Consider the following 26721-nt stretch of genomic DNA (forward strand, 5'->3'; position numbering starts at 1 on the left):
TAGAGGGTGGTGGTAGGGGGTTGCTTTTCAGACTGGAGACCTATGACCAGCAGTGTGCCAAATGGATAGGTGCTAGGTCCACTACTTTTCATCATTTACATAAATTATTTGAATGTCAACATAGGAGGTATGTTAGGAAGTTTGCAGATGACACCAAAATTGGAGGTGAAGTGGACAGCAAAGAAGGTTACCTCAGATTGCATTGTGATCTTGATCAGATGAGACAACAGGCCAAGGAATAGCAGATGGGAGTTTAATTTGGGTAAATGTGAGGTGCTGCATTTTGGAAAACCAAATCAAGGTAGGACTTTTACACTTAATGGAAAGTTCCTGGGGAGTGTTGCTGAACAAAGAGACCTTGGAATGCAAGTTCATAATTCCTCGAAGTGGAGTCACAAGTAGATTGGATAGTGAAGAAGGCATTTAGCATGCTTGTCTTTATTGGTCAGTGCATTGAGTTTCATTGTTGGGAGGTCTTGTTGCAGCTGAATAGGACATCGCTTAAGCCAATATCAGAATACCAGATGCAATTCTGATATCCCTGCTATCGGAAGGATGTTGTGAAACCTGAAAGCATTCAGAAAAGATTTATAAGAATGTTGGGCCAGGGTTGGAGGATTTGAACTATAGGGAGAGGCTGAATAGACTGGGGCTTTTTTCCCTGGAGCGTCAGAGGCTGAGGGGTGATCTTATTGAGGTTTACAAAATTATGACGGGTATGGATAGGATAAAATAGACAAGGTCTTTTCCAAATGGTATGAGAGTCCAAAACTAGAGGACATAGGTGGAAGGTGAGAGGAGAAAGATTCCTTTTAAATCTAAGGGGCAATGTTTTACACAGAGGTGTAATGAGGTGCGGATGAAGTGGTGGAGACTGATACAATTATATTTAAAAGGCATCTGGATGGGTATAGGAATTCAAAGGGATTAAAGGGATATGGGCCAAGTGCTGGCAAATGGGGACTAGATTACATTAGGATATCTGGTTGGCATGGACGAGTTGGACTGAAGGGTCTGTTTCCATGCTGTACGTTGCTATGACTCTCATGACTTCTTCAAATCGAAAGACAGGTTAAAAAGTGCTCGTGAATCCAAACGTCAAGGCTGAAGCACTTTCAATCACTGAACCATAAGGGTCAATTTGTTGCTGCGTCTCAGTATTTTGCTGAAATCCTCATCGTCAGAAATGCCACTATGTATCGCTGGAGACTTGTCCTCCAGAGACATTCAAGCTGTTTCACTACATGCACTGCCATTTACAATCTTTCCCCTATTGTAAGGTCAGACATAGGGCTGTTCAATGAAGTTTGCAATGTTCCAGAAACATTTGCAATTTCTCATAATTAATTAGTTCATTCCCACATGCAACAAAGCTTGGTCAACATTCATGTTTTGGCTGACACAAATAAACACTTGCAACGTTCAAACTGGAAAAGGCAAGCTTGAGGATTAGTTCATTGACTTTTTCAAAACAATTTTGTATAAAAATATGTTCTGAATGTGTTTGAAATCAGGATTAACTAATGGCCTCAGAGCAAATGATCTACTCAGTAAGAATGAACACATGTTAAACGTGGATCTGAAACTAGTGTCTTAAAATTAATTAAAAGATAATTACAAGTCTATGAAGGGAACTAGCCAAAGAGGAATTGGAAAATAGATGAATGTATCAACTAGGAACAGATGGAGGTCACATGGCCTTTAAGCCTACTCCTCCTGTCATTAGAATTATAGCTGCTCTGAGTCAACTGCAAATCCACTCCCTTGCCTTTCATCCATAACGCTAAAGTCCCTTGTAGATCAAACGTTCTCTGACTCAGTCTTGAAATTATTATGTAACTTAGCATCTATTGCTTTCTATTGGTTAGAATTACAAACATGAATGCCGTCAGAATGGAAATTGTTCCTTATTTCCATCTTAAATTGGACACCCCATTTTTTGATACTGTTCTAGATTCTCACACAAGAGGAAACATCTTCTCAGGATCTAACCCAAAAAGCCCCCTCAGAATCTTATATTTTTCAACAACTTCACCTTCCACTCTTATACATCTCAATGAGCCTGACCTGCTTATAAACCTTCCCCATAAGATAACCACTACATTCCTGAAAGCAGTCCAGTAAATTTACTCAAAACTGTTTCCGATCCAAGTATATCCCTGGCTAGGTGGCCAAAACTGTAAACTGTATGTGGTCTTATGCTCTGTACAGTTGTAGCAAGATGTCCTTACTTATATAATGCAATCACTTCAATAAAGGCTGTCATTATACTTGCTTTCTTGATTAAACTGCCTCTGCATGATTTCTTTTTGGGATGCATAACAAAGACACCCAGGACAGTCTACTGCGGAAATCTGCAATCTCTCTCCAACTCTATAATATCCCTCTTTTCTATTCATGTCGAAGTGGTGGAGACATCACACTTTCCCCTATTATATACCATCTGTCATCTATATTACTTTGCAGTGTCCTCCTCATAAGACAAAAAAAGCATCCCAAGTGAAGTAAAGCAGCAGGCAAAAGATAATCACCACTACTAGAGAAAATGTACTAGGAGAACCAATGAGACTAAAGGAGATAAATGAGATTTATAAGTCAGGTTAGGTGGATTGGCCATGCTAAATTGCCCAGAGTGTCCAGGGATGGATTAGCCATGGGAAATGTGGGGTGACAAGGATCGGGTAGGGGATGGGCCTGGGTGAGGTGCTGTTCAGAGGGGTGGTGTGGACTCCTTGGGTTGAATGGCCTGCTTCCGTAGTTAGGGATTTTATGATTCTAAATCCCCTGCACCCTAGTAGAAAGTGAGGACTGCAGATGCTGGTGATCAGAGTCGAAGAGTGTGGTGCTGGAAAAAGCACAGCAGGTCAGGCAGCATCTAAGAAGCAGGAGAGTCAACGTTTCGAGCATAAACGTCCTAGGGTTAGCAAAGAAGTGGCTGCTGAGAAACTTGATATATTGGTTGTAATCTTCTCGGATTTCCCAGATTCGAGAAAGATTCCAGATAATTGGAAAAAGCACAACTTTAATTCAAAAGGAGGGAGACAAAAGGCTGGGACACAGTAGGCCAGTTGGCCTAACATCTACCTTTGTGAAAATGCAAAAAAATCCTGTTATTCAGGAATGAGTAGCAGAATGTAGAGAATTATAATACTTGGGCAGAGTCAACATAGGGGTTTTATGAAAGTGTTTGACAAGTTTTCAAGAATTCTTTGAGGATGTCACATGCAGGGAGGGTTAAGGGTAACCTATCACTACTATATATTGAAATCAAAGTGGCATTCAATAAGGAGCCATACAAAAACAGTACCACAAAAGGTATGAGCTCATGATTTTGATGTGCTATATTAACAATGGATTGGCCAATAGGAAATGGAGATTCAAGATAAATGGACAAGCAGGGAGAAGTGTTGGTGCCTTTACAAACTACATTAATGACCCAATGAAGGACCTAACTGTATGACAATCACGATTTCTGATAATACCAGAAATAGTCAGGAGAACAAGTCATGATGAGGATACAAAGAGTCTGAAAATGATTGGAGATAGGTTAAGTGAGTAGGGAAAGATTGGTAGATATGGTCTGATGTGGAAAAATGTGAAGTTGTCCACATTGGCAGGAATTGAAAATATTATTGAAAATGAAAAATGACTGCGCTATAATACTACAGTATCGCGGGACCTAGGTGTACTTGTTCATGAGTCTCAAAAAATTAGCAGGCAGGTATTGCAAGTAAAATGTTGATCTTTATTACAAAAGGAATGGAGTATACAGATACGAAGTCTTGCTACAGTTACGGGATTAGCGATACCACCCCTGGTGTACTATATTTAGTATGCATTGCCTTACTAAAGAAGGGGTATAGTTGCATGAGAAACAGATCTGAGAAGGTTCATTAAACTGATTCCAGGGATGATGAATTAAATTATGAGTCAAGTTCAAGCAGGTGGAGTCTATACACATTGTCTAAAAGAAGAAAGTGATGTGATCTTATTGAAAAGTACCGAGGTTCTGCAGGGGATTAAAAAGGCAGCTGCTGAGAGGATGCTCCATGCCACTCTGCCACATGGCACAATCTAGGGGGCACAGTTAAGTTATTTTCTATTTAAATAAAGATGTGGAGGAATTTCTTCTAGGAGGGTCTTTCGACTTTGGAATTTTCCTTCCCAGAGAACAGTGCAGGCTGGTGACTGAACTGAGGTAGATCTTTCATTGACAAGAGGATCAATGGTTATCGGAGCTGGCAACAAAGTGAATTTAAGGCCATAATCTCTGTCTACTGAATGACAGAGAAGGTTCAAGATGGTGAATGACCTGCTCCTATTTATTATGATCTTATTCAGTTTGAGGCATTAACCAAATCATCCAGTAAGTGTGGGCCCAGCTACCTCTCCTTGATACTTAAGTCACATTGCCATCGTCAACATCTCAAGGCCTATACTGACAAGAAACATAAATACTGCAGTGCTTACAGCTGTTGGGAGGCTGGATATTAGATTAGATTAGATTACTTAGTGTGGAAACAGGCCCTTCGGCCCAACAAGTCCACACCGACCCGCTGAAGCGCACCCACCCAGACCCATTCCCCTACATATACCCCTTCACCTAACACTACGGGCAATTTAGCATGGCCAATTTACCTAACCTGCACATCTTTGGACTGTGGGAGGAAACCAGAGCACCCGAAGGAAACCCACGCAGACACGGGGAGAATGTGCAAACTCCACACAGTCGCCTGAGGCGGGAATTGAACCCAGGTCTCTGGCGCTGTGAGGCAGCAGTGCTAACCACTGGCTAGTAACTCAAAGCCTCACAATATATCAATGATGGAACACTATGTGTTGAATGTGACAAATAAGTGATAAAAAGATTTTCTCCAGACCAGTATAATGCAATAATGTTACGTGTTTGGTAACAGACCTTCACTTGACCGGATACCTCTTCCTACAGTTACAATATAATATTTATGATATTGATAATCAGACCTTCTATTAGACGGTTACAATGTAATGCTATAATATTTGGTTACAGACCATTCTCTGCTTAACTCTAGTACAACATTGATTGTACATAGGAACAAAGCTGTCTGGACAGTTACAATGAAACATCAACAGCACCTGGGTGCAACCCTGTCTCACTCTATTGCATGGAGCTTTTAACACTGATGGAAAAATGTCAGGGATTTAAACAGCTTTTAAAAAATGACGACAACAGTCAATGACTTGACCATGTTACTCTCCCAACAATATAGTCAGACCTGCTGAGCAGGTCCAGTACTTTCTGTTTTTATTTCAGATTTCCAGCCTTTTGCTTTTATAAGAGTTTTTTTTTTAAATCAGCAGGTGTCATTTTAAGCAATGTTCTTACCTTTACAGGTCGTGGTAGATCTGGAAACTTCCACCTCAGATAAATCTGACTTGCAACTGATAGGCCAATAAAGAGCCAATAGTTAAAACTGAAGTAATTAATAAGGTTGTAAATATCTTCTACGCAGAGAAAGATTAAAGCCATTCCTCCCTAAATAATAAAACAGAAACCAAGGCAGTCAATATAAAAACAAAGCACAAACAGCGAATGAAAACCATTTCAATTAATTTTGATGGTTTACAATTTTAAACACATTTTGATGTTTGTACAGTGTACTGCACGATAAAGAACATGGACAAAATGGAGGGAACTCAGTCTGATATTTGTCAGATTTGTGTACTGATGTTTGTTTGTGGCCTTGTTAGCATATAACTTGCTCTATGAAGATGTGCAAAAATTGCAGATTCACTTGGAAGTTAAATGAGTGAGTACCAGAAGTATGTTAAGGGGGAGGGGAGTATGTTAATTATACAATGGATTTTCAAGAATGCTCAAATGTTTTTTCAGATATCCTCCAAACTGCAGAGAGTGAAATCCATAGCACCAGAGTGTGCACTTGCAATCAATCAGTCTCCTGCTGTAGTTCCAATCTCAACAAAGGTGTCAGAATAAATGCCGAGGAGAGGCCAGAGTCCACCCAGTGAGGAGGACTAATCTGCCTACAGTCCATTGCTGGTTAGACAGTGGCACAGACCAAAATCTGGAGCATATTCTAATGCTCAGTTGAAGCGAAGTGTTGGGGGAAAATATGAAAACAAAATACAAAAGTATGGGTGGAGTGAGCTGTCCACTAATCTTTCTGTTATCAAGTTTACAAATTCAAGCCAAATATCAGCATGAAACTTGAACTTGCTGTTAGACTCATGTTTGCATGACATTGGACAATCATCAATGAAGTAAAGGAAAGCCCCTGTTACTGATATCATGAGTCGTATTGATATCTCAGTAGGAACAGCAGTCACTTTCACAGCAGATTTCTAACAAGGATTTCTTTTTCCCTGTGTCTTTCAACCTGTGTCCTTTTCCCAGACAAGACAGCGGGAATCCCAGAATTGGTTTCTGAATTTTTGAAGTCCTTCTGAGTCTGACCAATTCCATGGAAATCCAGGCTCAAAGCCTTTACGGTGAAAACTCCACTGCACTAAATCGCTCGAGGGCAGCTGGACAGCTTCTTCCAGTTTCAAGCCTGTATCCCTCTGAACTAGATAGCGAAGACAAAAACTTGGATTTTCGCAACCTGTTTTGTTATGGTTATTCTATCTATTGAGTAACAGTTTAAAAAAATGTTTTTAATTGAAAAGATTTCTTTTTTATAAAATTACAAAATTATAACAATAAACCAATAACCACACTTCTATATATTAAAAAAAGACAAACAAAACAAAACTATACTCATGTACAAGATAAACAAATCAGTCAAAGTAATAAATAAATAAATAAATAATTTAACACCGCTCGGTGCTACGAAATAATAGCTCCCAACCTTAGAGAGCCCTAAATATTATACACCCGCATCTATTCGAAACTCTGTTGGGACACCAAGTTCGCGTAAACAAAGCATTATGGCTATATAAAGGCCCTCATTCAAATGGCAAAGAAATCTGCTTCTAGGTAACCCAAAAAGGGCTGCCATGTCTTACAAAAATGTTCAGTTTTTTGGTGCACCATATCTGTGAGAACGTCCAGAGGATTATGCTCCATGATTAGCTTGCGCCAACCCAACAGACCCGGGGGGGGGGGGGGTTTCAGACATCTAGCACGTCAAAATGTTTTTTTTGCTCAAAAAAAAAAGAATATTAAAAAGTTTTCTCCCATGTCTATGTAAAGAAGATAAACTGGGCAGGCCGAGGAGAAGAGAGACTGGGTCCATCTTAACTTCCGTCCCCAAGACCCTCTCTGTTACTCTTGTCACAGCTTTCCAGTACATATGAAGCCTGTGGCAGAACCACAGGCAATCAGTGAGAGGACCACACTGAAGATACTCCCACCTTAAATTTCGAGAGAGGATCTGGTGCCAGATGGACACTATGTAGAATCTTCAATTGCATGGCATGGGTCCTGTTACAAATTGAAATCTTTTTTGCATTCTCACAAATATCCTCCCATGCCTCAGAAGAGATCTCAACTCCTAACACTCTCTCCCAAACCTCAGATCAATATCATCGAAGGGAACACCCCACAACAGGTGAGAGTGTGCTCTTGGCATGAAGCACCCTCTTCTCTATCAGATTTGTAGAAAATTGGTCAAAAGCATAGTTTCTTTTTGGATAAAATCTGTAATCTGGAAGAAACGAAAAAGGCCTCTGCTAGATAGTCCATACTTATGGATTATTTGGTTAAAGGATGTCATTATTTACCCCTCAAATAAATCACCCAAACACGAAACTCCCCTAGCTGTCCAGAATTTAAACTCGGTGCATTGTCCATGGCTGGAAACCTGGCATACCAGCTTTAGGGTAAGAAAAGATGTTTTAGACATATTACCCTCACACTGCTGAATTGCCCTCCATGCTTTGATAGCATTAATAATTATTGGATTATGGCAAGAAGAAGAAACAAAGAGAACAAAGAAAATTGACAGCCTAGGAACAGGCCCTTTGGCCCTCCAAGCCTGAGCCGATCCAAATGTACTGTCTAAACCTGTTAGCCAATTCCTCAGCAAGTTCTGCAACTGTCCTCATTTTGTCTAGAAATAACAAGCTAATAAGAGGAGACTTTGCTTGGGAGGCCTCAATATCCAACCATATTGACGCCGGGTCCTCACAGACCCAGTCACTTACAAAAGATAAAAGGGAGCTTAATTGATATCTTTTAATATCCAGGCAGTCCACTCCCCCCAGCTCATGGGGCAATTGCAATTTTGGGAGCTTAATCAGGGGTCACCTATGGTGCCAGATAAAAGAGCTAAACCAACCATTAAGTCTCTAAAAAGCTTGCCTGGGAAAAATCAAAGGGAGTATCTGCATAGGGTATAGCAGATGAGGAAGGGCATTCATTTTAATAAGAGCTACTTGACCTAACCAAGATATTGGAAGGGCCTCCCATCTTTGGGGATCCTGTTTAATCTCGTCTAACAAGCGGACAAAATTAGCCTTAAATAGCTGATCAAAGATAGGATTAACAAAAAGGCAGAGATACAGAAAACCTCTCTGTGACCACTTCAAGGGAAACTGTGACTCACCCTCAATGTCAGATTTTCCCAGAAGACTCCCCATAGACATAGCCTCTGATTTTGAAAAATTGATCTTGTAACCCAAGAAAGAGCCAAATGAATTGATACACTGTATCAAACGAGGCTCAGTAATTGTGGGGTTTGAAAGAAAACTAAGAAAGTCATCCGCATATAATGTGATCTAATATGCCTTTGATCCCACTTCTGTTAGGAACCCTACGAATAGCCTCTACCAGTAGCTCAATCACCAACGTAAAAAATAGAGGTGAAAGGGGACAACTTTGCCGACTGCCCCTACAAATATTAAAATTGCTAGATCTTACACCATTGGTGAGAACCGCTGCTACAGGATCACTATAAAAGGACCCTCACCCACCTAATAAAGACTTCACAGAGATCAAACCGTTCCAAAGTATAGAAAAGGTATGGCCACTCCACCCAATCAAATGCCCTCTTTGCATCTAAACAAATCACTAATCCTTGAACCGATTGCTGCTGAATCACATTGAGTAACCTCCTCATATTGTTGGAGGATCTGCGGTCCTTTACAAAACCCATCTGGTCCTCAAAGTTTGTGAGAAGATTGTAGCTTGGGTGTTCGTTGTTGTGGTTCTGTTCACCGAGCTGGGAATTTGTGTTGCAGACATTTCGTCCCGTGTCTAGGTGACATCCTCAGTGCTTGGGAGCCTCCTGTGAAGCGCTTCTGTAATGTTTCCTCCAGCATTTATAGTGGTTTGAATCTGCCGCTTCCGGTTGTCAGTTCCAGCTGTCCGTTGCAGTGGTCGGTATATTGGGTCCAGGTCGATGTGCTAATTGATTGAATCTGTGGATGAGTGCCATGCCTCTAGGAATTCCCTGGCTTGTCCCATAATAGTACTGTTGTCCTATTATAGGACAAGCCAAACAGAGGTCAGCCAGGATCACAAGTAAGAATCCCAGTCCCTTCCCTAATTGAAGCAATAGATTGGGGGGCATTCTTTTTCCTAGCCAGATATGCCAAATATTTGCCCGGCCTATCACCGTGCTCAAAGATCCTTTGCTTTGCAAAGGCAAGTTCCTTCCTCACTGTCTTTGAGAGAGTGGAATTTAAGGCAGACTGAAGAGCTGTGCCCCGCTGCAACTTAACCATGTCAAAACACGCCGACTCGGCTGCCTTCAGTTGTGCCTTGAGCAGGCGCTGCTGCTCTCCCTTCTGTTGCTTCTGACTGGCAGAGTAAGAAATAATTATCCCCCTAGCATAAGTCTTCGCAGTCTCCCAGAGAATAGACGGGTTACTAGCCGTATCCAAATTGATGGCCAAGAATGCTTTAAATTCATTAGAGAAGTACTTAATGAACTTGCTGTCCTTGGGAAGAAAGCGATTCACTTGCCAGTACCATGAACCTGTTACATTACCTTTAATCTCAACCACTAAATACTGATGCGTGATTGGAGATGGCAATATTCCCAACTGCGCAGAATATCACCGAATCCAAAAAAGTCACGGGGGTTAGGAAAAGATCAATCCTTGCATGGCACTTATGCAGATTAGAAAAAAATGTAAAGTCCCTAACCATAGGGTGGAGACATCGCCAAATGTCCACCAGCCCCAGTTCCACAGAGAAATCAGCTCGCTGCTTAGACTGTGGTGACGGTTTTGGGGGGGCCTTTGGGCATTCTATCCACTGTAGGGTCCATAAGGCAGTTAACACCCACTGCTATAACGATATGCCCTGATCCAAGGGCCATCAATTTGGAAAATGCATCAATCAACAATTTAAGGTGGTGTGCCGAGGGATAATAAACATTCAAATACCATACTCTTCACTGTATATTGAGGCTTTAAAAATTACAAACCACCCTACTCATCTTTAATATGACCTCACTTAAATGGGGGATTCTTCTGGACAAGTATGGCCTATCCCCTGCTCTTAGTATTGAAGGATGAGAAAAACACCCGATCAAACCCACCCTGCTGTAACTTCAGATGTTCCTTATCAAAGCGAGTCTCCTACAATAAGGTTCAACGGCACTTTTTCCCTCTTGACCGGCGAATGACTCCCCTTAAATGTTCTAGGTGCACTATTTAAGAACACAGTTAGCCATGACCCTCCACAACAACCTTTCAACTCCCAAGAAGAAGAATTTGACTTACAAAATTTGGAGCATGACTAAAAACAGACTCATGGAGTCTAAAAACTATATGCATTATAACTACTATACCTAACAGAACTTTCAAAAACTACATCTCCAAAAAAAACCAAAAAACTAAACCAAGTACAAAACACAAAAGGCATTTGATGAGGGACTCTAACCCCTGCCCACAGGGGGTGCTTTCACCTCCCATACACATCTCCATTCCTCCTACCAGCCTGAGCTATACCCCAAATCCAAGCAAAGGAGAGAAAAAAAAGAGGTAATATAAACTATTAAAACAAAAGTGAGCACACTGCCCATTGCCAACTATACATTAACACCAATTAACACTGGGGGAAAAAAATCCAATAATACTTTAAGGAAAAGATAGGAATACAGAAAGCAAAGGAAAAAAAAACATTATTGTCTATATCCTTCAGTCTATTTTGAAGTGTCCAAAAAGTTTTTCACTTTTTCTGAGAAATTAAATGATCATACAGAGTTCTCATGAGTAAAACAAAGCACCACTGGGTACCTTACAGAATATTGAATACCAAGGTCCCTCTGTTTTCTCTTATCCTCATCAAATGCTTTCCTTTTATGGATTATGGCCACAGAAAAGTATTGGAAGAACATTATTCTGGATCTCTTGTACATCAAGGCCTGTGGATCCTTCCCCAGCATTCTGGAAGCTCCCATAACCCTCTACTTGTCCCTATAGCACTGGAATTGCACCAAGACCGGGTGGGGGCATTAGTCTGGGCCAGACCTGCTCACCGCAACCCGATGCACTCTATTGACCTTCACGCGGTCTGCCCAACCAAGGCATCCCAACCAAGAAATCACGGCAGCCAGTCTTCAAAAAAGCTCACTGGCTGCTCACCTTCCACTCCCTCCGGCAGGCCAACAACCCGGATATTCTTTCTCCCACCTCTATTTTTGAGGTTGTCAACCTGTCTGGTTAAGGCCCAGACCTGTTTCAAGGGCCTGGATCCGCTTCGTCGAGGACTTGAACACGGTCTCTGACATTGCAGTTCACCGCTCGACTTCTTCCATCCACTTTCCGAGCCCTTCTAGCTCCTTCCCGTGCTTGAGCTGAATGGCCGAAAGCAGCTTCAGCCGAGTACGACTCTCCTCGATCATCTCCCGGAGCTTCCAAATTCTACAGCCAAGGGCTGCTGGGTAGGTGATTCCGTCGCAGTTGCCGTGGGCAAAGCCGATGCCATCGGCGAACGTCCTGTGCGTTGGGACTTAGTCAAACTTTTCCCTTTAGTCATTTGCCAAAACAAGATTTAAACAGTTCCATAACTGTTTAACAAGTTTTCTTGCAGAAAATATTGTTAAGTGGGGAGGGGGCAAAAACACCACTACGCCTGGGTTGGGGTGCAGAGCTCAGCATGGCTGGCCTTTTAGTTTGCTGCCATCTTAGATCCCAGAGAGGACCACATTTAACATACAAACATCTTCAAATAAGTTTCAGCAAACATTTTTTTAAATATTATTAAAACACAGTAATAAAAATAATTCCTAATTTTACTTACATTAAAACACAGGGCTGGAATCGGGGTGTACTTTAGAACATGGATCATACACAGAACACTGGGTAGATGACCCTCACGTGAAGCGACAAAGTAAAGCCTGTAATATGACAAGTTAGACTTAAAGGGGTGTGAACATGCTATCAACACAAGCAGCATCACAACTTAATGACCTACTTAATATACAGCGCAATGAAACCACAGACAGAGAAGTGCAGTTTAGCAAGTGAGCAGGTATTTTGAACACAGGATAGATTGCTAGTCTGGACTAGAAATGTCCCAAACTGGCTCTCAAACAGTGTATTTTGAAAGGAAACACAGAAAAATCAAAATTTCACACCTGTTACTGTTAAAGATCAAAAAATGAAAGAACATGCATATGTACAGTATATTTCACAACCTCCAAATATTCCAGAGCACTTTACAGCTTGGTGAGTACAAAGTTTTTTTGAAGTGGAGTAGGAAGAGCAGTAGAATAGTACAACAGATTGCTAAACAAAAATAGAAAACACTGCAAATACACAAAGATATCAAAATCAAAAATGGATCAGATATTTTCTGCTATTCACACTGACTATTAACACCAATTCTGCATCTATATCTCTCCGCGACTAATATTTGCCTCACATCAGGATACCCTCACATTGATTCCACTTGCTCCACCCCTACCTTTTTCAACTGCACAAAACAATTATTTTCAAACCTTGTTCAATTACAATGGCAATTCACATTGAATTTAAATTTGTGAAATTCTTTACCACAGATGGATATAGGGGTGGACTTGTTAAGTATATTCAAGACTCTCAGTCTTATAAAGTCAAATGAGTATAATGCAACCTACTCTAGCTTTCCTCATGAGAAAATTTCTCCAGAGCCAAAATCAGAGTTGTGAATGCATGGAATGCGTTGCCAGCGGTGGTGGTGGAGGCAGAGTCATTGGGGACATTTAAGTGACTGCTGGACATGCACGTGGATAGCAGTGAGTTGAGGGGTGCATAGGTTACGTTATTATTAGATTAGATTAGATTAGATTACTTACAGTGTGGAAACAGGCCCTTTGGCCCAACAAGTCCACACCGCCCCGCCGAAGCGTAACCCACCCATACCCCTACATCTACATCTACATCTACCCCTTACCTAACACTACGGGCAATTTAGCATGGCCAATTCACCTGGCCTGCACATCTTTTGAACTGTAGGAGGAAACCGGAGCACCCGAAGGAAACCCACGCAGACATGGGAAGAACGTGCAAACTCCACACAGTCAGTCGCCTGAGGCGGGAATTGAACCCGGGTCTCTGGCGCTGTGAGGCAGCAGTGCTAACCACTGTGCCACCATGCCGCCCAAAAGTGGGCCAAAGGGACTGATCTGTGCTGTACTTTTCTATGTTCTAACCTAGCGAACCTCCTCTGGACTGCCTCTATTGCCGGTATATCTTTCCCAAGATAAGGAGGCCAAAAACTGTTCACTACTCCAGATGTGATCTGAATAGTACTTTATATATTTTTAACAAGACCGCCCTAGGTTTACACCCTATTCATTTTGAAATGAAGGTGAACAATCCACTTGTCTTCTGTATTACCCGCTGAACTTGGAGGTTAACGTTTTGTGATTCATGCACGTGGACTCTCAAATCCCTCTATGTTACAGTTGTCTGCCGGCTTTCTCAACTTAAATAATATTCAGCTCCTCTATTCTTTCGGCCAAGTTGCACTGCATCATATTTTCTCAAAGATATTCCATCTGTTAAGTTTTGTCCCCTCAATCTGTTGATAATTTTGGGATGCTATTAGTGTGAAGACTGATGCAACTCCTCGGTCATTTCCTGGTGATCCATTATCTTTTCCCCAGCCTCATTCTTGGAGAAACATATGCTTACTGCGGTCTCTTTCTTCCTTTCCTAGATACTTAAAGAAGGTCTTACTATCTGGTGTTTTTGTATTATTTGAAAGATTATCCTCAATACTTATTTTCTCCCTTTTTTGGTCCTCTTTGGTTGGCTTTTAGAAAGTTCCTAATCCTGTGGTTTATCGCTAATCTGTGCTATATTGTATGTTTATTGTTTCAATTTGATATTAACATTAACTTTCTTGTACTTAGTGTCAATTTCATCAACACATTTGAGTATTGTGTATAACAAATGTTTTAAGAAACATAGTAGAAAGATAAATAATTCAAAAATATAAATACATTTCCTTAATAAAATATTCTAATACTGCATACATATTTAGTAACCAAGCAAGACAAGGGAGTGTTTCTTTAGTGTCAAGTTCCTGTTCATTTGCATCAATAGGCACATAACTTATTTGAGCAAACTGACAGCAACTAGAGAACAATCATAAGACTGTTAACACCATAAGATATAGGAGCATCATTAGGGCATTCGGCCCATCAAGTCTGCTGCACCATTCAATCATGGCTGATATGTTTCTCAACTCCATTCTCCTGCCTACTCCCCAGAACCTTTGACCCCTTACTAATCAAGAACCTCACTATCCCTACCTTAAACACACTCAATGATTTGGCCTCCACAGTCTTCTGTGGCAGTGAGTTCTACAAATTCACCACTCTCTGGCTGAAGAAATTAGTCATCATCTCATTTCAAAGGGTTGTCTCCTCACTGTCAGACAGTGCCCTCGGGTCCTAGTCTCTCCTACCAGTGGAAACATCTTCTCCACCTCCAATCTATCCAGGCCTCTCAGTATTCTGTAAGTTTCAATGACATAACCCCCACCCCTAAAATCCTTCAAAATTCCATCAGTATGGAGCCAGTGATCTCACCTGCTCCAGGAATGCCCATCAATTCTGGAAAGCCTCATCTGGATCTGCTCCAATACTGGTTCATCCTTCCTCAGATATGGGGCCCAAAACTACTCACAATATTCCAAAATGTTTTGACCAGAGCCTGATATAGCCTCAGTAGTACTTCTTTGCTCTTGTATTCTAGCCCTCATGAAATGAATACTAACACTGCATCGGTCTTCCCAACTGCCAACTGAACCTGCATATTAACCTTAACAAAATCCTGAACTTGGAATCCTGAGTCCCTTCGTGCTTCAGATATCGGAGACCTATCCCATTAGAAAATAGTCCACACCTCTATTCTTCCTACTAAAGTGCATAATCTCACACTTTCCTACATTGTATACCATCTGCCACTTCTTTGCTCACTCCCCTAATCTGACCAAATCCTTCTGCAATCTCCCAGCTTCCCCAACACTACCTGTCCCTCCACCTATTGATGTGACATTTGCAAATGTAGCAACAATGGGCCAAGGTGTGGCAGATGGAGTTTCATTTAGATAAAGCTGTGGTGCTGCATTTTGGAAAGGCAAATCAGGGCAGGACTTATACACTTAATGATAAGGTCCTGGGGACTGTTGCTGAACAAAGACACCTTGGAGTGCAACTTCATTGTTCCTTGAAAGTGGAGGTCACAGGTAGTTGGATAGTAAAAAAGCCGTTTGGTATAGTTGCCTTTATTGCTCAGTGCATTGAGTACAGGGGTTGGGAGGTAATGTTGTGGCTGAACAGGACATTGGTTAGGCCACTATTGGAATACTGCAAGCATTTTTGATCTCCCTGCTATTGGAAGGATATTGTGAAACTTGAAAGGGTTCAGAAAAAACTTACAAGGATGTTGCCAGGGTTGGAGGGCTTGAGCTATAGGGAGAGACTGAACAGGCTGGGGCTGTTTTCACTGGAGCGTCGGAGGCTGAGATCTTACAGAGTTATAAAATCACAAGGTGCATGAATAGGATAAATAGACAAGGTCTTTTCCCTGGGATGGTGGAGTCCAAAACTAGAGGGAATAGATTTAGGGTGAGAGGGGAAAGATATAAAAGGGACCCAAGGGGCAACTTGTTTACACAGAGGGTGGGGTGTGTATGGAATGAGCTGCCAGAGGAAGCGATGGAGGTTGGTACAATTACAACATTTAAAAGGCAACTGGATAGGCAAATGAACAGGAAGACTTCAGAGTGATATGGGCCAAGTCATGACTAATGGAACTAGATTTATTTAGGATATCTGGTCAGCATGGAAGAGTTGGACTGAAGGGTCTGTTTCCGTGCTGTATATTTCTACGACTCTAAAGTCAAAACTGCAAAATTGGCTTCATCATAGAAGACAGGGAGAAGCTTTGGAGGGACATTTTTCTGACTGGACGCCTGTGACCAGTACTGTCCTACATGGATTAATGCCAGGACCATTGTTGTTTGTAATATATATGAATGATTTGGATGAAAATACCCGCAGTTTGATTATTAAGTTTGTAGCTGACATGAAAATTGGTGGAGCTGTGGATAGTGAAGAAGGGTATTAAAAGGATACAGCATGTATACATCATTTGGAATGTTGGGTGGAGAAATAGCACATGGAGTTTAATCTGATCAAATACGAGGTGATGCATTTTAGGAGGCCAAATGCAAAAGCAAAGTATTTGGTAAATGGTAGGACCCTTAGGAGTGCTGAGGCACAGAGGGCTCTTGAATCCAAGTCCACAGCTCACTGAAAATGGCAACAAAAATGGATAAGGTATACAGGGGGTGTCTGGCATACATGCCTTTATTGGTTGGGGAATTGAGTACAAAGGTTAACAAGTCATGTTGCAATTGTATAAACTTTAGTCAGGCCAAATTTGTGCAGTCTCAGTCACCACAGTATAGGAAGGATATGGAGGCTGTGGAGAGGTTTACCAGGATGTTACCTGGATTGGAGTATATTAACCAAAAGGAGAGGTTGGACAAATATGGATTGCTTTCACTAGAACACTAGAAGGTGAGGGGCAATCTGATAGAAGTATACAAAATTATGAGAGGCATGGATAGGGTGGACAGTCAGTCGTATTCCCAGGGTGGAAATGTCAAACACTAGGTGGCATAAGTTAAACGTTAGCAGGGGCAAATTTAAAGGCAAGGTTTTTATACAGAAGATGATAGGTTCCTGTAGTGCGCTGCTAGGGGAGGTGATAGCAGATATGATAGCAACATTTAAGAGGCATTTGGACAGATGCATGAACAAGGAGAGATTAGAGGGATAAGGACCACATGCAGACAAATGGGATTAATTTAGAATGGCATCACTGTTGCCATAGACATGGTGCGCAAAAGGGCCTGTTCCTGTACTGTAATTCAGACAGCATTTCAAAGATATGTTGCAAATAAAAGGTTAAAAAAACTTAAATCTAGACAAACAAACACCAATGGTGTCCAAAACCTGATCAGTAAAAAGAAAATTTATAAAAAGGATTATTGTTGCTGCATCAGCATAACACTGTTTCTTTCTCAGGACCATAAGACACAGAATTTGTAACAAAAGATTACAATGTATCACTGCTTCACAACCACCTGATGAAGCAGCAGCGCTTCGAAAGCTAGTGCTTCCAAATAAACCTGTTGGACTCTAACCTGTGTTAGGTGATTTTAACTTTATTTAGTTACACTATAGGTACTGCAATAACATCTCAGGGTCTTTTCTATAAATCAGCAAGACTCAAAATCTGGCAGAGACCTGGTTTTGAGACTGCTGGTACTTGACCCATTTTTATGGGTTCCCCAAGAAAGGTGATGCAGGGATTTCATGAACTCTCCAGTCAAACAGTGTGACTCCTGTCCCCTCCAGTAAGGACTAAATGGACAGCATTTTCCACTCCATTGAGCAGGGTGGGCAACAGCAAGAATATTCGGAAAACATGAAAAAAATAAGTTTCTCAACGTTGAGAAAAATGTTTGATTTTCCCTTTCCAGTTTAAATGGTAGTTGCCAGCTTATTTAAACTGCATTTTGCACCTCATTAGCAGTCAATCTCAGCTCATTTCAATGCAGCTCCAAAGACTCCCTCCTTCCCTGAGAAACTGGACAATGCCATTCCCAATATGGAAGAGTGGGGTTAGTGGCAGCAACTCCCTCCTTGCTTCGCCAGGCCTTCAGCCAACTGTGTCTTCATGACTATTTCTCAGCATCCTCCACTCTTTATCTATTCAAGTAGGCGTTGCCCAGCCACCACGATGTCCACATTATCACGGCTACTTTGGCCCAACTCACACATCACCTCTGCCAGGTTACTTTGTCCACAAGGACACTCACATATTTCATGAACGTACACATAGCACATTTTACTATGCTTTGCTTACTTTTTTTTGGCACTCATTCCCTTTACTCTCATCTAGAGGCTGCCAAATCCTGCTGGCTAACATTGATCTTATCGCAGAGAGGGAGCTAGGTAGCATGTTACATTCCAGTAGTCAGCTACCTTACATTGTGCTCCATCAATGTCACATCTACAGCATGTGCCAGCCACTTACATGGCAAACACACTGCGAGTACTTCACGAAAATGGTCTTGTCTGAAGCTCCTGGCACACCAGTTCTGACTGGGTCCATGGGGGTCAGTGAGGGGGGGTATCGCCACACTCAGTCAAAGTGTTGGAAAAATCCCAGTCAAAGCATTGCTGGCTGTTTGTCAGGCACTTGGCCCAACGCGAATCTGGGAACTGAGCCATGATCAGACCTGCAGATCAAGGGCAGCTAGTCCAGGCTACCAATCACATAATGGCACTAGTCCAGGGGCTAGGCTGTTCTCAGTCAGGACTGTCCTCGTGTCAGTCTGGGGTGGGAATGGACCATGGTCAGCCCTGGAGAATGTGGGTATTATCCATCAGTGAGCTGAGAAGGGAAGCTATGGTCAGTCCTGGGGAAAAAGAGAAGCTGAAATCTGGGTACAAGGTTCATTGGACTGGGTCACTGAGGGAATGAAGATAGTGAAAACTGACAATTCATGATAGAAGTTTCAGATTTCAGAGCACAGGAGGGGATGTGAAGTTGTGGGAGAGGTGTCTTCACAGATTTCAATTATTCTGGCCTCAACATGTGCAGAGTGTATGGCCAACACAGGCATAGCAATTTACAAAGTCAGGGCTAGATTGGTTTATTGACAGTTACATAAAGGAGATGAATGGAAACAGGGTGACACTGAAAAGCAATCCTTTATTTGTGCAGAATTAACATTAAAAATTATAGCGGTTACATAGAATCATAGAATCCCGACAGACCATTTGGTCCAACAAGTCCACACCGACCCACCAAACAGTAACCCACCCAGACCCATTCCCCAACCCTATTACCCCATGTTTATCCCTAACTAATTCACCTAACACTATGGGCAATTTAGCATGGCCAATTCACCTGACCTGCACATTTTTGGACTGTGGGAGGAAACTGGAGCATCTGGAGGAAACCCACACAGACACGGGGAGAATGTGCAAACTCCACACAGTCAGTTGCCCAAGGCTGGAATCGAACCTGGGTCCCCTGGTGCTGTGAGGCAGCAGTGCTAACCACTGAGCCACCGTGCCGCCCTACAGCATCAACCAACCCATTGTGATGTAGATGCATAAAGCCACGCAGAGGCAATCTTAAAATTCTCATTTGTGTTTGCCACTTCTGTGTCATTTTTTGCAGCAGATATCAGATGCTGCTGCTTAGGAGCTGCCAATCTCACACAGTGAACTGTAAGTATAAACAACATTTAAAAGGCATTTGGACAAACACATGGATAGAAGAGGATTAGAAGGATATGGGCCAAGTGCAGGGAAACGGGGTTAGCGTGGACAGGTATCTTGGTCAGCAAGCACGAGTTTGGGCTGTCTGTAGGACTCTATGACAAGGTCAAGGTCTGTGATGCTCAAGAATGGACTTCTTTGACAGCATGATAGCATTCTCTCCAAAGCGCCTGCATTTTGTTTTCCCAGCGTAGCAGTAGCACTTTGGATCTGCAACATACATCTGAATAAGGAACCATAGCTCAGAGCTCCATATAAAAGCATGACATTGGCAAAGCTTCTGCAGGATTGTTAAAACAACAGCCACTTCAAAATAACTGATGAAGAGGATCAGGAGAAGGGTTACTGATGTGTTGTTCAATTCTCACAAATTAGTAGCTCACACACCTGAGGCAGAACCTACATTCCTGGAGCATTTCCTGTGGCCTTGTTGGAAACTAGACAAAAGAAAAAAGGGGGGAAAAGGAGGGGCAGGCATTTCTGGAGTTTCCCGAGAGGAATATTTTAAGAGTAATATTTGCTTTCCTTCCTCTCTATGGGGGACGACTAGCAGCACTGTTTCACCCTGAAAAGGAGAAGCATCTGGAGTGAGGTTGAGGTCTCTTTCCCCTTTCACCTTCACACTGATGCTGAGCCACCAAAAGCTCCAGAAATGGAGTGAAGGTCCATGTGCATATCTGCAGGAACTGAGCATACCAGGCATGGCTTTCCATAGCAGTAGCCAGCCTGTCCATGAAGGCAACCAGATGCCTACAGGCAAGAGACACCATGGTACTGATAACATTAGTGGAACTACCCTTGCAGGGTACAGCAGGTCATTCCATCTTCTTTTGGCCCTGCTTTGTATTGCGTTTGACTCTAGGCTGGCATTTCCTACCTTACAACACAAATTTTCTGTAAAAATGTGTTTGGGACATCTGAGGTTGTGAAAGACATTAAATAAATGCAAGTCTTATTTTCCTTTAAATTCATCAAACAGCCATTTTTATTTTATATAAAGTTTCTGAACAAGTGAAGATACTGACCTCATCTCTCAAGTTAGGTGGTTTGCAGTCCTTTCCCCATTACCTTAACTAAACTCATTGAACTTCAGAATTACCTGGAAGATGCAATGATGGACGAATTGAGGCCACCGTAACAGGATATTGCCACCGACAATGGTATGAGCCATTTTACATAACCCAGAACTTGATCTGCAAAGGTCTGGAGAAACACGGTCATCAATAATTCAGAATTTCACCTTCTGTTTGCAGAATCCAAGTGATAAAAACAATTCACTGGCTTTCATTGAGTTACAATCTTAACACATCTTCTGGTGACTTTTATTCATTTAACTAGTGAGAAGTTGTTTCTTAGGTACAGAGAACTAGAGTTACAGATTTGTTTAAATTAAAAACAACAAACAGAATAGGCTCATACAAGAATAAAAGCAAATATTCTTGTAATATTCAGTAATGCAACAACAATGAGCTGTATCAGATTTTATGATGTAAATCTTCTAAATCTAATCAAGCATGGAGTTTGGGATAATAGTTCAAGGGTTATTTCTCACAAATCAAGTAAAACTACTTAAACTCAACCTTCTGTGATGTCAATTCTTCATTTGGGTCATTCTCATCAGAAATGAACAGTGTGGAAACTAAAGAATTACTGAACAATCTCACAGCATCAAACCCCCTCGCCTCCCCCCCACCAACTGGTAACTGCAGTAGAGCAGACAATTGCATACCATGCTGCAGGAACAAATCATGAACAGTACTTGGATTTGTGCTGTATTAAAACCTCTCGCTTACTGAAAAAAAAATATTATACTTGTCACTTTAAATCTTGTAAAAATGGTCAAGATGATTCATATATTTCCTAATTAATGATATAAAACATCTGCCAGCCCTCAAAAGAATCAATAGCAGAAGGTTCTGATTAAAAGCAAAAGAAACCTATGAAACTTTAATGGGGAGATGACATGTGAGGACACATGATTCCAATTGAAGCTAATTCATGCTATTCTGTGTATATATGCTTTATTGTTACTATCTAGCTGAATTATTATTTGGTTTTCAATCTATTGTGGTTGCACACCATCAGTTTCACAAATTAAACTGATTGCGTAGAATAATTTAGAACAGATGGAGGTTATGCAGCCCATCATGTTGGTGCCAACTGTCTACAAGAGGGACTTTGCTAGTCCCACTGTCCCACCCATCCGCCCAGTCCTGCAAACTCTTGCTGTTCAGCTGTTTATCCAATTGAGTTTTGAAAGCCATGATTAAATTTGCCTCTATCACAGCCCCATGCTCCATTCTTCATGTGCTGGAACATTCTGTCAATGGCAACATTTTCTTCCTATTTACTTGATCTGCACCATTCCGGACTTGGAACACGTCTAACAAAATGCCCTTTTTAAGGAGAACATGTAGGCCCAAATTCTCCGAACCACTGAATAACATGAGCCCCTCATCCCTGAAATCATCTTCCTAAATCCTTTCTGCATGCTTCCTAACCCTTTGCATCCTTCCCACAGAGCACTGCCCAGAATTAGACAACAGGACTATTTTTAGGTGGCAAATCTGATTACTCCAAAATAGCTCTGAACCTGTTTTTAAGTTCCTTGAACAATTAACAAGAGGAGACAGCATGATGTGGCCATTTTGTCAGAGGACAAATAACTAAAAGTACCAGAGCATGCTTCAGAATCTCACCAAGACATAAATCTTTGACAGCTGCAGCATCCATCCAAATGATGACGAGACATCAGAAAGCTGGTGCCTAGCTCTGTCATCTTGAAAGACCACTTACGAATGTCAAAGACTATCTCTAGGTTAGACAGTTGCAGGCAGTGCAAACTGTAATTTTAAACTAACCAAGGCTCCTTAGACAGGAGCCTCCAAACCTGCAACCCATACCAGCGAGGTGAACAGCAGCTTCTAAACCTGCAACCTATACCAGCGAGGTGGACAGCAGCCTCCAAACCTGTAACCCATTCCAGCGAGGTGGACAGCAGCCTCCAAACCTGTAACCCATACCAGCGAGATGGACACTAGCCTCCAAACCTGTAACCCATACCAGCGAGATGGACACTAGCCTCCAAACCTGTAACCCATACCAGCGAGATGGACACTAGCCTCCAAACCTGTAACCCATACCAGCGAGATGGACACTAGCCTCCAAACCTGTAACCCATACCAGCGAGATGGACACTAGCCTCCAAACCTGTAACCCATACCAGCGAGATGGACACTAGCCTCCAAACCTGTAACCCATACCAGCGAGATGGACACTAGCCTCCAAACCTGTAACCCATATCAGCGGGATGGACACTAGCCTCCAAACCTGTAACCCATATCAGCGAGATGGACACTAGCCTACAAACCTGTAACCCATACCAGCGAGATGGACACTAGCCTCCAAACCTGCAACCTATACCAGCAAGATGGACAAGATGCATGAGGACACTGCAAGCTACAAGTTCCCCTCCAAGCTATTTACCATCTGACTTGGAACTGTATCACTATTCCTTCATTGTCACTTAGTGAGAATCCTGGAACACTTTTCCTCACAGCACCTTGAGTGCCCCTACACCTCAGGATTACAGCAATGAGAGATGGCAATAACCTAGCCGGCAGTGCTGGCATCTCAACAGCAAATAGAAAAAAAATGGTCCAACGTGGACCTACAGGTTGGGATCAGAATAAACTGGTTTGAGATGCAGAGGTCTCAGAGCATACTTGGTTCCAAGAGTTGCTACTTAACTAATGTAGACCTCTCATTTGCAATGGAAACAATTAGCAACTTTCAAACAAGTTCAGTACATTGAGGAAGGGAAATGCAAATAACATCATTGCAGGGCAAACTTCAACAGGTGTAAAGTGAGTCCCAAAAATGTTCATTGTGGGTATATTTCAATCTCAAAATGAGGACTTACCACAGCCACAGCATCACTGTGGAGGATGGTGGGAATATCCAGGACAGCATAATAAGCCACATTTGTTAGGATGTAGATACCAGTGACAAGAGGCATAGAAATGGCAATGGCTAACGGTAGATTCCTTTAGGAAAGCAAACAACATCGTTGTCACATACATAAATGCAAAAACACAGCAAATGAACAGTAAATGATTCTTTTACCATAGCTTCAACAACCAAACCTAAAGTCATTGTAGGTTTTATGGTTTACAACCCTCCTGGAATAACCAGCTGTTTTGTGGAATTGGTGGTTCCTGGTGGAAACAGCAGCCCAGATGTTTCAGTTATTTAAGCCTCCTTGCCACAGTGCTCAAACATCCCCAGTCACCCCCAATGTCAATCATGGTGGTTTGTGACACCACTACTGTAATAAATCAGGAATTGGAGTGCAGAGTGCTGGGAATTGGTTGAGTAAGGAATATCTTATTCTGTTCCTAAAAAAATAATTTTGCTTAGCATTTAAAAGTTATTTTAAAGAATTCTAATTTCCATTCAGGAGTAAGCAGGGATATACAAGCTCTCTACATGTGGTGCAGGGATAATATCACATTCTAGGCTAATGTCCAGGGAGTATGGGTTCAAATCTTATGTAGATAGTCCAACTAGGGAACAGGCTGTATTATTAGGGAATGTGCCTGGCCAAGTGATTAAAGTTCTAGTGAGGCAGCATTTTGGGAACGGTGATCATAATTCTGCAATTTTTAAAAATAGTTATGGGGAAGCATCTGACTGGTCCACAGGTAAAAGTGCTGAACTGAGCTAAGGCTAATTACAACAGTATTAGGCAGGGTCTGCAACGATTGGATGGGGGGATGGGGGAGGGGAGGAGGCAGCTGTTTGAGGGGAAATCCACATTTGACATGTAGGAGTCTTTTAAAAACCAGATGACCACAGTTCAGGATCAGCATGTTCCTATGAGGATGAAAGATAAGAATGGCAAGATTCAGGAACCTCAGATGATGAGAGATATTGTCAGTTTAGTTAAAACAGAAAAAGGAAGCATATGTAACGTTTAGGACACAGAAATCAAACTAGGCATGTGAAGAATATAAAGGAAGCAGCAAAGAACTTAAAACATGAATGAAGAGGGCTAGAAAGGGCCAAGCAATGTCCTTGGCAAGTAGGATTAAGGAGAATCCCAAGACTTTTCATATGTATATTTGGAGCCAGAGGGTCATTATAGAAAGGATTGGTCTACTTAAGGACAAAGGAGGGAATGTGTATGTGGAGCTACAGGAAGTGGATGAGGTCTTTAAATGAGTATTTCACATAGTATTCAACAAGGGGAAAGACACGGATGGTGTTTGTTGACACTTTAAGGTCATTTTGATATTAGATGGAGGAGTTGTGGGTGGTTTGAAATATATTAAGGTAGCTAAGTCCCCAGGACATGATGAGATCTATCCAATGATACTGAAGGAGACAAGGATGCAGACTGCTCGGGCCTTGACAGAGATCTTTGGATCCTATTTAGCCACAGGCAAGGTCCCAAAAAACTGGAGAAGAGCCAATGTTCTTCTTTGATCAAGAAAGGCAACAAGGATAATCCAGGAAATGTTAGACCTGTTATCCTTACAGCAGTAGTAAGAAAATTACTGGAGAAGATTTTTAGAGCCCAGATTTACTTGTATTTGGAAAAAAATGAGCATACTCGGGATAGTCAGCAAGGCTGTATGCAGAGGAGATCTTGTCTCGCAAACATGATTGAGTTTTTTGACAAAGTGATGAAGATGATTGATGAGGATAAGACAGTGGATGTTATCTACATGGACTAAAGTATTTGACAAGGTTCCTCATGATAGGCTGCTCCAGAAGACCAAATCACGTGGAATCCATGGTGACTTAGCAAGTTGGATACAACATTGGTTTGATTATAGAAGACAGAGGTGCAAGTTTCTGGCTGGAGATCTGTGACCAGTGGTGTTCCACAGGGATCAGCGCTGGGATCTCTTCTGTTTGTAGTATGAATAATGACTTGGATAAAAATACTGGTGGTCTCATTACTAAGTTTGCAGATGACATGAAAATTGGTGGAGTTGTGGCTAGGGAGGAGGGTTGTCAAAGGATGCAGGATATAGATGAGATGGAAAGTTAGGGGAGAAAATGCAAGTGGATTTTAATCCAGACAAGTGTGAGGTAATGCATTTTGGGAGGTCAAATGGAAGAGGGAAGTGGCCGGACCCTTGGGAGCATTAACATACAGAAGGATCTTGGGGTCTAAGTCCATAGCACCCTAAAAGTTGCACATAAGTGGATAAGATGGTGAAGCAGGTATATTGCATGCTTGCCTTCACTAATCAGAGTTTTAAGTAAAAAGGTTAGCAAATCATGTTGTAGCTATATATGACTTTGGTCAGGCCACATTTGGAGTACTGTGCACAGTTCTGGTTACTGCACTATTGAAAAAATGTAGAGGCTTTGGAGAAAATGCAAAAGAGGTTTACTAGGATGTTGCTTGGATTGAAGAGTATTAGCTATAAAGAGGAGTTTGGATTGTTTTCATGAGTTTCAGTAGCTGAAGGGTGACCAGATAGAAGTGTATAAAATTATACGGGGTATGGTTAGGTGGATAGTTGGAGTCTTTTTCCCAAGGTAATAATGTCAAATACTAGGGGGCATGGATTTAAGGCGAGAGCGGGAAGGTTTAAAGAAGATGTGTGAATAATGTTTTTTTACACGAAGGGCAGTAGCTGCATGGAACGCGCTGGCAGGGGAGGTTTGTGAAGCAGATACGATGGCATAGGTTAAAAGGCGCTTGGACAAACACATGAACAGGCAGAGAATTGAGGAATATGTATCATGTGCAGGCAGATGGGATTAGTTGAGAATAGCACGATGGTCAATGGACATGGTGGGCCAAAGCTAACTCAGAGCCTGTATGGAGAGGTAATTCACTGCAATGTAGCACTGACTGTGACTTTCAGCAAAGTGCTAGAGATGGATGAGTAAAGGAGTTAGGGGAAGGAGGCACTTCTTTGCTTTCTCTAACATTTTCTCCCCGTATCAA

The 26721-nt window shown here is 41.9% G+C and overlaps 1 protein-coding gene across 4 annotated transcripts in view; it reads right to left on the reverse strand.

Moving 5' to 3' along the window:
• Positions 1–26721, reverse strand: part of LOC140465033 (Y+L amino acid transporter 2) — a 127076-nt gene that overhangs the window by 13797 nt on the left and 86558 nt on the right. For all 4 annotated transcript variants that reach the window (XM_072560845.1, XM_072560847.1, XM_072560844.1 and 1 more), the window contains 4 exons: positions 23674–23797; positions 20851–20954; positions 12194–12290; positions 5366–5515 (listed from right to left, as the gene is read on the reverse strand). In XM_072560845.1, coding sequence (XP_072416946.1) covers positions 5366–5515; positions 12194–12290; positions 20851–20954; positions 23674–23797 — 475 coding nt within the window. The remainder of the gene's footprint in view (positions 1–5365; positions 5516–12193; positions 12291–20850; positions 20955–23673; positions 23798–26721) is intronic.

Source organism: Chiloscyllium punctatum, chromosome 41 (genome assembly GCF_047496795.1).
Source record: "Chiloscyllium punctatum isolate Juve2018m chromosome 41, sChiPun1.3, whole genome shotgun sequence".
NCBI classification, from domain to species: Eukaryota; Metazoa; Chordata; class Chondrichthyes; order Orectolobiformes; family Hemiscylliidae; genus Chiloscyllium; species Chiloscyllium punctatum.